General features: G+C 38.5%; 1 protein-coding gene across 2 annotated transcripts in view; it reads left to right on the plus strand.

Moving 5' to 3' along the window:
* The window catches only part of LOC127455935 (zinc finger protein ZFPM1-like), a 107,122-nt gene that overhangs the window by 77,406 nt on the left and 16,921 nt on the right, over nucleotides 1-12,795 (plus strand). For both annotated transcript variants that reach the window (XM_051724121.1, XM_051724122.1), the window contains one exon: nucleotides 6,524-6,657. In XM_051724121.1, coding sequence (XP_051580081.1) covers nucleotides 6,524-6,657 — 134 coding nt within the window. The remainder of the gene's footprint in view (nucleotides 1-6,523; nucleotides 6,658-12,795) is intronic.

Genomic DNA, 12,795 nt, shown 5'->3' on the forward strand with positions numbered 1-12,795 from the left:
TGTTTTACATTTTATTACTGTGAAGCACTTTGGTCAACTCTATTGTTTTAAATGCGATATAAATAAAGCTGTGCTGAGATTAAAGCGGAAATGCTGTGATTTAATTATATAAATATATATTTTACATGTGCTGCATGGTTCACTGTAGAATAGTGCTCTGCTCTGTCATCTCATACAACGTGAATGATTCTCAATATCTGTGGAGTTTCTAGTGGATGAGTGGTCAGATTTCTTCAAAGTACGCAGCTCTTCCACACTAAGATTGCAGCCATTAGCGGTTTAATAAATCACATTAGGACATGTCATGATTTTAATTTGATTAATTGTCAATTTCAGTGTACAAGGAGTAACATAGCACGTGTTCAAAATAAGTGTGTGAGCATTTTAAAGCAGTCGTGTGTAAGTCATACTGCACGCTGGTACCGGATAGAGTCAGTGCTCGGTACTGCAGAAACACTGGTATCGTTACATCTTTTTTTTTATTTTAGTATCGACTTGGTACCGAAGTACCAGTACTTTTGATAACACTACTTTTACTTGCCACTGTATATAATTGCAACAGCTTTAATTGTAATCTCAATTATTTTTTTTATTAATTGTGCAGCCCTAAAGCCTGGTTTATACTTTGGAAGAAGCCAAACTTTTCTTTTCCTGGACGAACTAAAGCACCTTAGGCCTCCATTTATACTACGTGCGACTGTTGTTTTAAAATTAGTTTATTTAGGGTGATGTCACAGTGTTTAACGCACTGTTCCAGCCACAAGTAAAGCCAATAATGCAGGTTTTTCTCTCCATGGACCGCTGCTTTTAACACTGTGCCGCTTTCTTTGCTTTATTAAACTTGTCACAGCCCCTTTCACTTTTAAAAACTCAACTGTCTTTGAGTTTCTGTTGCAAATCATGTAAAAAGTATATTTCCACACAATCTCTAAGAGACGGGCTTCAAAGTTATCCATTTTAACGACAACTCAGCTGGCACGCGCGATTGTAAATAAATAAAGCGTGAATGGGTCTTGCGCTAAATTACAGTGTACTAAAGTTGTGCAACAGTTTAGTGAATTCCCCTTATTCCAGTTTGGGTGCATTATAGACACTTCTTTTAAAATGTAAGAACTCATCACTGAAATACACATATAATTACTTACTTTACTCTGGCTGTTTACTAGTAGAGCTTATTTGCTATTATAACCACCAACATGCCTCTGTCTCGCTCATCATAGCCCTGACTGACAGACCTGTTATCATTCATCCGCAACATCTTTATACCTCATGCAAAGTGTAAGATTATTTAAAATATGAATAAGTCATGCACAAATAAAAACAAATTTTTTTTTTTAACTGTCTGTTATAAGAGGGAAATTTTGGAAAGGGGGGGGGCGCATTCAGCTCAGCTAAGGTGAATCCTTTTCTTTTCTCTGTTTCTCTCGTCTTATGTTACTCATCTACTCTTTCTATTGTCTTACAGTTTCTGTCCACAGGGTCCAAATGTAACTTTTTGCCACAACTGCCACTGCCACCACTGAAAATGTACTTGCATTATTTTTGTATAAAAAATATAATTGTCAATTTTAAAATGTGATTTATTAAGCTGTATTTTTTCCTTGCATATCTGTGACAAACAGTGCAGATAAGGCTCTTTTTTTCTTTCTTAATTTACTTTCTTGCTTGCTTCCCTTCGCCTATTGTGCCTGTGTTTTGGCTAATGTTGCTGCTTTAATGATGGGGTGATTTTCTTTTTTAAAAAGCAAACTGGCCGCTTTGGTGTCTGTGGAGGCAGATTGATAAGGTGCTATGTGGACATTGCCAGTGTGGAGAGATATTGATAAGAGCTGTGTGGACTCATCACTATCGATAAGGCTGGTACATTTTTGGGAACCATTCACACAGTGCTATCGATAAGGCTTATGGGCTTATTGTAGGGGAGTTATGTCCCAACACAAGAGAAGTGTCAGAGTTGTTGTTGGCGTATTGTGTGGGAAAATGGTGGGGTTTTAAAGATAACACTTCTTGGCCTTTAGAGAGGTGTTTGGGTCATTCGCAAGGGTTGGAATTATGAATTTTCCACCAGAAGCCCTAAAAACAATTTACTGTACAATTTAATGTATATAGTATATACATTATATTAATTAAATTCAGTAATTATACATCATTGTAGTATTTGCTGTACTGTATTTCATTTATGCAGATTTTTTAAATCATTGTATTACAATAATTGTTTAATAATGGTAATTACAACATTTTTTTTTTTTTTTTTTTTTAAGATTTAGAAAAGCAACCTAGACATGTATTCATGAGATTCCCCATTTATATTTAGTTATATTTAATTGTCTTCAAAAGTGAAATAACACCTAACTTTTGTACAGTTGCAATCAAAATTATTCAACCCCCGCCAAGACAGTAAGGATTTACAAAGGTAAGCTTTTCTGATGACCCAGAATTTTTTAACTTTACATCTATATCAGCTGAGTGACACATTCAAAGTCATAGTGTGAATATATAACCTAATATTTGTAAATAGCAGGATTTTTTTAATAATTTCATTATTCAACCCCTACTCCATGTAGCTGTTTCTTAAATATGTAAGGCTGCACAAGTAATTGTTTTAAAACAAAATTAAGTCATCAATCTGCAATGGCACTTATTTAAGTTTTAAAATGTAAGTTTGGCGTTGTAAGCAAAAATGTATGTCTATTCAAAAAATGCAATTGAAAATAAGCTGTCTCAAAAGCTAATAGAGGAGATTATTTCATTACACAAGAAAGGTCTTGGCTAAAAGTACATTTCCTAGGCACTTCAATTTCCAATAGACAAAGTTGGCAGCACCATTCATATATTTTTTAAATATGGTACAACAGCAACCTTCTTGGGGTGTGGAAGAAAGCAAAACTTCACCAAGGGAAATGTTGACTTGAGTATTCAAGAAGTAATTAGGAAAGACCTGTGGAGTCCTGGAAGAAGGTTTTATAGACGTATGACACTAAACTGAAAATGAGTTTTAGACCCATGGGTCAGCAGTACGTCTGGAGTAAGATGACAAGGTGATGACAAGAATGACACCATCCCCACAGTCAAGCATGGAGGTGGGTCAGTCCTGTTATGGGGGTGTTTTTGCAGCTGCAGGAAATGGCTATCCTGACTATGTGACTGACACCATGGATTCTTTCAGGAATCAGGCCATTTTGGCATGAAAAATGTGATGCCTTCAGTGTGTAAATTGAAGCTCGGTGATAACTGGACTTTCCAGCAAGACAATAACACCAAGGATACATCCAAGTTGTCCAAAATCTGGTTCAGGGATAGGTCGTGGAATGCCCTTATATGGCCCTTTCAGTCCATCATTAAAATCCCATTGCAAACCTTTGTTGGGATTTCAAGGAAGCAGTGGCAGCACAGAAACCAAAGAATGTCAATTAGCTGGAAGCTTTTGCTCATGAGAAATGTGTAAAAATTCTAATAGAGAGGTGTCCGAAGCCTGAGAACACTTACCTGAAACATTTATTTGCTGTTATTAAGGATAAGGGATGCTCCACAAATGATTGACTTTGGGGGTTGAATATTTATGACATGACATTTGTGGAGAGAATTATTTATTTTCTGTTTTAAAATTTGGGTAAACTGAACTCTTTGTTCTCAAAATCACTCAAATATGTATTAAAAACTTACTTTGTTTACTGAGGTTTTAGTTCATATGTTTTAATTCACATCACCAGAATATATTGCTGGTCTGGGGGTTGAATAATTTTGATTGCAATTGTAAGTCACCATCTGCTGAACAGTAATATAACTACTCAACAGATGGTGTAGGAATTGCTTATGTAGGAATTATGCCAGTGCTCATTAAGAGTTGTTCATTGGTAATAATGGCTGGTGTATCGATAAGTTTGGGTCATGTGAGGGGTCAGGCTGGATACTGATGTTTGGCTTAGATTAGGGTACACAGATAGGAGTCATCGGCTCTGTGCTGTGGAAAGATAGAGAGGCAGAATGCTGGACTTCAGACCACTGATAGCCCATCTTATTTTTGCTAATGATAAACCTGACCCACCCCTGACTACAAGGTCCAAAATTTGGCTTTGGCGAGTAGATAAAAACAGTTGGTTAGTATCTTTATTAGGAACTGCAACATGTAAGAGAGAGTTCACCCAAAAATCTTAATTCTGTCATCATTTATTGGTGGTGTTTTATGGCCGCTTAGAAATATTTATCACCGGCAAAATTGGCAGGTGCGGCAAAAGGTTCTTTTTTCTCCCTGGGTATGTTTGGAAGAAATAAATGGTTATAACTAACCATTTAATATAGCTATGAAGTGAATTGCAAAATGTTTGCTGTTGAGACTCTCTCAGTCTTTGTGCCGGGTTTCCATTCAGTGTACGTCCCCTTGTTGAGCTCTCCCATTGCACCTATGTACCCCTCTCTCTCTCACTGCCCCCGCTCTCTCCCTCGTGCCCTCCCCTGCTCCATGTCTTGGCTGTGGGAAAGCTATTTTATCAGCATCTGTCTGTTGTTCTCTGGTGGGGATAGATACAGAGAAGATAGATGAGTGTTTTGACATGGAGAGTGTTAGACAAACACTCTTATCGGTCCCGGCACTTTAGCCCGACCCCCCAAAAGCGAGGCGGGGGTGTGGGGGGTAGTTAAGAAGAACTGCACTGGGATGGAGATGCAGGATCTGACTAAAGTACCACTACAGGTCAACATCTCTGGTAGGGCCCCTTCTGAGGTAGTCACCAACAGTAGTGAGGATGCAAAGTGTAGAAGACCCCATATTTATTTATTTATTTGCGATTAAAAACAAGGCTGAGGGATTTTTGTTTACTGAAATTTTATATTTCGTCAGCTGAGCAAATATAAATATAACACCTAGGTATTACACCGAACAACCCATTGAAAAGACTGTATGTCTATACTGCCTTGTTTTCATTCACAAAATGTGAATATGGTGTCTAACTTATCTAAGGTCTGTAATCATAAAAAACTCACAAAATGTACAACTATAGATTCACAATATGGCGAGAGTCACGTGTACTGTGTATCTCATACTTGATGTTGAGTAAATGGCTGGGTCAGTGTCAGCTGTGTGATTATCTTTATTTGTGGAGCCTGTGTTTGTTCCTGTGTCGTGCCTGCGTTTGTGTCTTACCAAAGCCTTGACTCTGCACTTATCTCTCATAGGAAGTACAAAAGTTCTCCGTGTTTTGTTCCAGTGTCAGTGCTCAGTGAGCAGCAAACTCCCCCTAGTGGTGCTGATACAAATTGTCATTTTGAACTAGACTGAACTAGATTTTTAAATTTTCTGCTGAAAATGTGAGTGCCACCACAATGCTAGGGTGGTGTGCATGTTTGCCAGGTGGTTGCTTTGCAGATGCTAAGGTATAGTGAGTGTTTTTTTGCATGTTGCTCTGTGGTTACTAGGGTGTTCTGGGTAGGTTGGGTAAAAAAATGCATTGCGATCTTCATTTAAACAATCTCGATATCGATTCTTAAATCCCAAGATCGTTTTTAAGTTATGCACAACTCTCTAATATCCTCTAAGGAAATCACTCGCATTTGCAACCAAATTTCGGAACAACGGAATTTGTCACTGAATAATGTCTCTTTTAATACCCTTTCTGTTCTCTACTGTCAGTTGTTGATCAAAAACAACAAAAAATAAAAATGTAATTATAATCATGTATGGCACAGATTAAATAAAGCCATTTGAGTCCTGTCTCATTAGCATGTGCTCATCTATAGACGCTCTTTGGAGAAATACTGGTTTTATTAAAGAGACATTACCGGGTTTAGCACGTGTTCAACAAATCAGTGTAAATACCTGTAAATAGAAAAATTATGCAGTTAAACAATAAACAAGTAACATTATTATATCTTATTTATTGATTGCATACATGGATTTTTTCACTTTTAAAAAGCCAAACTTTGACCTAAATGATGAAAAATAATAAAATATAATTAGGAAAATTTATATTTTCGTAATGTACCAAGTTAGAAGGTTCCCTGTATAATTAACAGCATTAGCTGGGGGAGAATTTCTTTCATATGTAAGCAAAAGGGACATTATAAATAAAATATACCCATATTAGTCAATATCGAATCAAGAATCAGAATAAAATCAAGAAATCTTTGAATACCCAGCCCTAGTTCTGGGTGGTTGCCAGTGCATTGCTATGTGGTTATTAGGGTGCTGTGGCTGGTTGCTTACTGGCCAAAGTTTAAAGAGTCCACCTCCATGTCTCTATGATATTCTGGTCCCTAAATATGACTTGAGTCGCTTGTTTAATGTAAGTTTCGAGGATTTTTTCACCTGTTTTATCATCCACCAAGCAAAAGTCGTAATTCCAAATGCTTTGAAAAGTAATAGCACACCTCTTCTCAACAAGTCTGATGTTTTGGGGCACAAATGGTGCAGGACGAGTTACTTGCCAAAGTGAAATAATTGGGGTTAGGCGTTATAATACATAGTAATTGTTTTTCTAACATGACATATTTACACTGTTTCACCCTCTTTGTGTCTGTGTGTAAATAGATAATCTGATGCTGAGTGGGAGTGCTGATGACTTCAAGGTCCTGGCCCTCAGGGACCTGTCGGCTGACACTGTGTGGGGTCCATTTTCTGGCAGCATCCAATCAGAGGAGTCCAACAATGGACTTGCCAGTGAGGTAAGTGGGGAATACATACATGGGAGTCAGTGATAAAGTAATGGGGACATTTGGTTGAGATTCCTATCTTAGTTCTAACATTACGATTACAAAAAGCTATCATGGATTTACCATGTTTTTTTGGACATGGGACTATGGTTATACCATGGATTTTGGTCACTATCGTGATGGCCATACCATTGCATTCTTTGAAGTACCATTTAAATACCATCGTAAATGAATATCACTCATATGTGTATGAATGTGATCGGAGTAATCAGTAGTACCATGGTATTCAGTTATACATCTAAGTACCACGGTATTGCCATCTGATACCATTACTATACCATGATACCAACACATTATGTTTTGTAGGGATGCTCTTTTTCTTTTTTCTATTTTTTATTGTATTATAATTCTTGAGTCTAAGTGGTCACTTTGCCAGGGTCACTGCTTTGTGTTGTATTCTAGTATCAGTACATCAGGAAGACACACTCTCTTCCTTCAGTCATGTGCTGGAGGTCCATCTGATCATGTGATGTGAGCTCTGGGAGAGCTTTCCTGGCATAGGCCATGCTCTCGAACATTACAAAGATAACACTTGCTAACACACAGACCCATACAAACGTTTACACACAGGCTAAGTTCTTTGCTTGGCTGATTTCCAAAGAAGATTGATGGGTCCAAATGTTTCTTTGGGCCCATCAAAACCTATCAAAACAATAGCAAGCTTTAAAGGGATAGTTAAAATAAAAATTCTGTCATCATTTACTCAACATTGTGTTGTTTCAAACCTTGACTTTTTTGTTCTGTGGAACACAAAATGAGGTGTTAGGCAAAATGTTCATTCTCAATCACAATTCACTTTCATGGTAATGAAAAAAGATGCAATAAAAAAGAATGGTGTCTGAGACTAAACAATGTGCCTAACATCTTTCTTTTGTGTTCCACGGAAGAAAGAAAGTCATATGGGTTTAGAAAAACATTAGGGTTGGTAAATGACAGAATTTTCATTTTTGGATGAACTAAGCCTTTAATGCTCATTATAAACTGATTTGGATCAAGAGCACATGTATGGTTAGTGAAATACATGTAAAGTGTTAAGGGAAATGGGAATGCAAGCATTTATCACTCGCCCTCCCTTGGCTAACCTATTAAATTAAGGATAAGTGGGTGGACGTCTGCTCTCTCTTGCCTATTCAAAGTGAGGAATAATCCATGGGAGTATGGGTGTATGTAAAAGGCAGTTCATGTCTTGAGAGAGTGTCATCTTTTTCCCTAAACTGTGCTTGGCCATTCCGGCATGAGATTGGCTGTACCCCGCACCCCCCCCCCCCCCATCTCCCCCAGACAGACGCTTCTCTTTTATCTCCGCATGGCGCCATCCTCCTGGACAACAAACCCCAGTGATTGATTTCTACTTGATAGGCTCTCATTTCTAAGATTTCATTTATTATGAGAATTTCTAAAGCCGTGCATCCTGCACTCCCTCCCTGCACCTTTCCTTCACCTCCTAATCTCTCTCCCTCTTTAAAAAAAAAAAAAAAAAAAAACTTTATTGAGGCAAGGCTTTGTTGATGATTTTCGGCTCAGAACTTTCACATTCGCATTCTATCGCGTTTGCTCTCGCACCGCTATCTCTTCGTTAAAGGAGTGTGTATCTGGTGGAGATAGTGTGTCGAATCTCACATTCCTACGGCATCTCTCGCTGTCCATCCACATCCTCTAGAGTCTGGAGCTTTTTGGGGTCACCGGACGTCAGAGTCTATCCTGTCATGGCTGTGCTTTTGTATTTCTCATTCTCCTTGTTCTAAATTGACTTTAAAGGGCTTAATCGGAGACACTGTTGGGTTTGAAATGTGTTGCTTGAGCTGTTTGTGAACATTTGAGTAATTTACGTTTTTAAAAACAATAGTTTTTAATTTGATTGTTCCATATGCTGTGTTTCATGTGGTGGTTGTTCTTTCCCTCTTGAAGTATCTTAAGTATACAGTCGTGTACTTTTGTCTCTTTCTAATATTTACTTATTTATTTATTTGCATCAAATCAAGTTTGTAATGTTGTGTTTCACCTCAGAATTGAATTATTTACAATTAGAATTATTTTATGAATTCCCTATGGAAGAAATGAATGGGAAAAATACTTCCAGAATCAAGGCGGCTAAAAAAGTGGGCGGGCACTGTTGCACTCCACTCAGGTCAGAAGGTCGCTGAGCTGTTGTACTTTAAACTTTCCTATACAGCTGCTCTATCTAAAAGTATCAGGTTATGGATCACGTAAGCTTCACTGTAGGCACTCCCATTGGTAGTTGATTTGGTAAATTTGACATCTTGAATCACCAACTTTCCTTTAAAATGAATGATTTCCAGTCGTATACCGTTTTCAGTTTGAACATCCCTTTAGGTTTGCCACTCAGATCTTTTGGTATAAGGTACCCAACGGGCAGGCCAGGCTGCCACACATGACTGACCTCTTAGTCAGCCTAGATAAGGTATCAGCTGTGTAACGGGCCTACCAACTGTGTAACTGTTCCCCCACCTACTCTATTTTAACGGTTTTGGCCATGCAGGAGTACATATGTAAAGTCTGTTTCATCATTTGTTTATACTTACTGCACGTACTATGGGGGTTTGTAGGCGTTAAGACGTTTAAGGAAATAGGAGCTGATCATAAAAAACTTCCTTGTTCTCACAGATCCTTTCGTATTGATTATCACTTTCAGCAGGCTGTGTTTTATGTAAATCGTACCATTTGCATTTTTACCCATTTCATGTTCTATCTATTTGAATACATTCTTGATAACCCAAAGATGTCATAAGTCTATATGATCACGCATCTCTGTGTGCCCAGTTGTCATCATTAAATTTGCTGCTTTGTTAATCTTCGGTTTAGTCCCAGATTATTGTTTTATGAAAGGATAGTTCCAGCTCTATAATCTTATTGGACAAGCCGCATTTAAGGCTGTTGTAAAATAGCCAAATGGATGCCTGTTATTAATATGCATACCTGTATTAATTTATCATATACAGTTAACTGTTATGCAAATTAACTATATTGCACGGCAGAACATTGGTGTTTTTTTATCTTTTTGTTATTGAAGCCATTTTTTGCATTGTGTTGTACAATCTCATCAATCCAAAATCCTGCACCTCGTAATTGTACATTAAACCTCAACTGTGTTCTTACTGGCTGTGATTGTGTCAGGCCACGCAGCAGCATTCAGTGTGGACTGACACATTGCTTTTCACTGGAAAATTTGGTTACTTTAGAAACTTCTTGATAAATTATGACAGAATTTTCATTCTTGGTTGAACTATTCCTTAAGACAGGGTGTTAGATCTAGTTAGGCACATCATCATCTCATATCATCTCCATGAGTTAATGATCTCTACAGACAATCTGATTTCTGGTTAAATTTATCATATTTCTATCTGTTTGACAGCTCGATGGACCATTCATTGTAATGTAAACATGCCACTGATACCATGATTAGCTTAGTTTTCATATTGAAATGGGCACAACAGTCAGTCAGACTTTGGTGCTGCAAAAAAACATTCGCTAGACTCAAGCGAGTGTTGAACGTCTCCCACTAATACATTGCTATTGTTCTTCCCACTTCGTCTCTCCTGTTATTTTGCAGAACGCCACCTGAAGGCACGATAGTAGCGGGAGTGGGTGGGGAGTTCAAAGCGTTATCATGCCCCAAGCGCCTTTTCATCATGTTTTAGAAACAAGCGTCCCAACTAATCCCCCAATAATCTCTCCAGGAGAACTGTTCCGATAAGCCTCACCACCCACTGCTCTCCAGCCCACTTTTTTTTTTGGGTGTAGCCCCTCGCTCCTCTTCACCCTCTGCCACCCCACAAAGGACAGTTGAAGGTGAGCGCTCTTTATTTTTCTTTCTTTTTCTCTCACTCATCCTTCTTTCTCGCTCCAATGGGGTTTCTTTACACTTATCCCAATCTCTGGTTTATCTACATCTGTCAGTAGAGTGATCTCATAGAGTCACCCCTCGCTACACATGCTTTTCCCTGAAAGGAATGCATGAATACACTTAATTATTGCCCCTCTCTATTATCTGCAGAATGACAAAATGGGAAGCAAGTCAAGCTTCAAATGGGAGTCCAATTGGGAGCAACACACGTTGGCATCTGTGGCCTCTCTTTAGACTGTACTCTGCTCTCAGCACAGGGATGTACTGAAATGTTAGGGACAAGGTTTGAAAATGGAAAGGAGGAGTTGGTGGAAATCAAGTTGAAAATGCAAAATTAAAGAATGTGGAGTAAAAAAATGGATCAAAAACAAACTCAACTAAAAGAAACAAAGGAAAAAGTAATAAGAAATGACAAAGAGACTTGAGATTCGATCACTTGAGCTACACTACATGGACACCCCCTAATTAAAATGTTTGTCTATTTTAGCCATACCCAAAATCAAGAATACAACCAAAAAATGCCTCTGTGCACAAAGCAAGGTCTATGAATAAATTATTTACTGAGTCTGGTGTCAAAGAACTTGACTAGCCTGCACAATACCCAAATCTGAACACTTTGGGATAATTTAAAACGGCCATTGCGAGCAAGGCCTCATCACCCAAACTCACTGATGGCTTCTTGTGTGAATACGAGCAAATTTCCTCAGCCATGTTCCAACTTCTGGTGTGAAGCTGTTATAACAGCAAAGGAAGGACCAACTCCCTATTAATAGCCATGGTTTTGAAATTAAATGTTCATCAAGCGCATACAGTTGAAGTCAGAAGTTTACATACACTTAGGTTGAAGTTATTAAAAAAAAAATTTTTTACCACTCATAATAGCAAACTAGTTTTGGCGAGTTGTTAAGGACATCTACTTTGTGTATGACACGAGTAATTTTTCCAACAATTGTTTATGGACAGATTGTTTCACTTTTAATTGACTATATCACAGTTCCAGTGGGTCAGAAGTTTACATACACTGTTAACTGTGCATTTTAGCAGCTTGACAATTTCCAGAAAATGATGTCAAGCCTTTAGGCAATTAGCCAGTTAGCTTCTGATAAGAGGTGTACTGAATTGGAGGTGTACCTGTGGATGTATTTTAAGGCCTACCTTCAAACTCAGTGCCTCTTTGCTTGACATCATGGGAAAATCAAAAGAAATCAGCCAAGACCTCAGAAAAAAAATTGTGGACCTCCACAATTCTGGTTCATCCATGGGAGCAAGTTCCAAATGCCTGAAGGTACCACGTTCATCTGTACAAACAATAGTACGCAAGTATAAACACCATGGGACCACGCAGCCATCATACCGCTCAGGAAGGAGATGCATTCTGTCTGCTAGAGATGAACGTAGTTTGGTGCGAAAAGTGTAAGTCAATCCCAGAATAACAGCAAAGGACCTTGTGAAGATGCTGGAGGAAACATGTAGACAAGTATCTATATCCACAGTAAAATGAGACCTATATCGACATAACCTTAAAGGCTGCTCAGCAAGGAAGAATCCATTGCTCCAAAATCGCCATAAAAAAGCCAAACTACAGTTTGCAAGTGCACATGGGGACAAAGATCTTACTATCTGGAGTAATGTCCTCTGGTCTGATGAAACAAAAATGAAACTGTTCGGCCATAATAACCATCGCTATGTTTGGAGGAAAAAGGGTGAGGCTTGCAAGCCAAAGAACACCATTCCAACCGTGAAGCATGGGGGTGGCAGCATCATGTTGTGGGGGTACTTTGCTGCAGGTTGCACTTCACAAAATAGATAGCATCATGAGGAAGGAAAATTATGTGGATATATTGAAGCAACATCTCAAGACATCAGCCAGGAAGTTATAGCTCATCACAAATAGGTCTTCCAAATGGACAGTGACACCAGGCATACCTCCAAAATTGTGGCAAAATGGCTTAAGGACAACAAAGTCATGGTATTGGAGTGGCCATCACAAAGCCCTGACCTCAATCCGATTTTAAAATGTGTGGGCAGAACTGAAAAAGCGTGTGCGAGCAAGGAGGCCTACAAACCTGACTCAGTTACACCAGTTTTGTCTGGAGTAATGGGCAAATATTCCAGCAACTTATTGTGAGAAGCTTGTGGAAGCACAGTGTACTGTGACATAAGCTTCAGAAGCTTTGTCTTCTGAAGCAAGTGATCGGCTGAGCCAAATAAAAAACTTGAGGCAG

The sequence above is a fragment of the Myxocyprinus asiaticus genome, chromosome 18 (assembly GCF_019703515.2).
Source record: "Myxocyprinus asiaticus isolate MX2 ecotype Aquarium Trade chromosome 18, UBuf_Myxa_2, whole genome shotgun sequence".
Classification (NCBI taxonomy): domain Eukaryota; kingdom Metazoa; phylum Chordata; class Actinopteri; order Cypriniformes; family Catostomidae; genus Myxocyprinus; species Myxocyprinus asiaticus.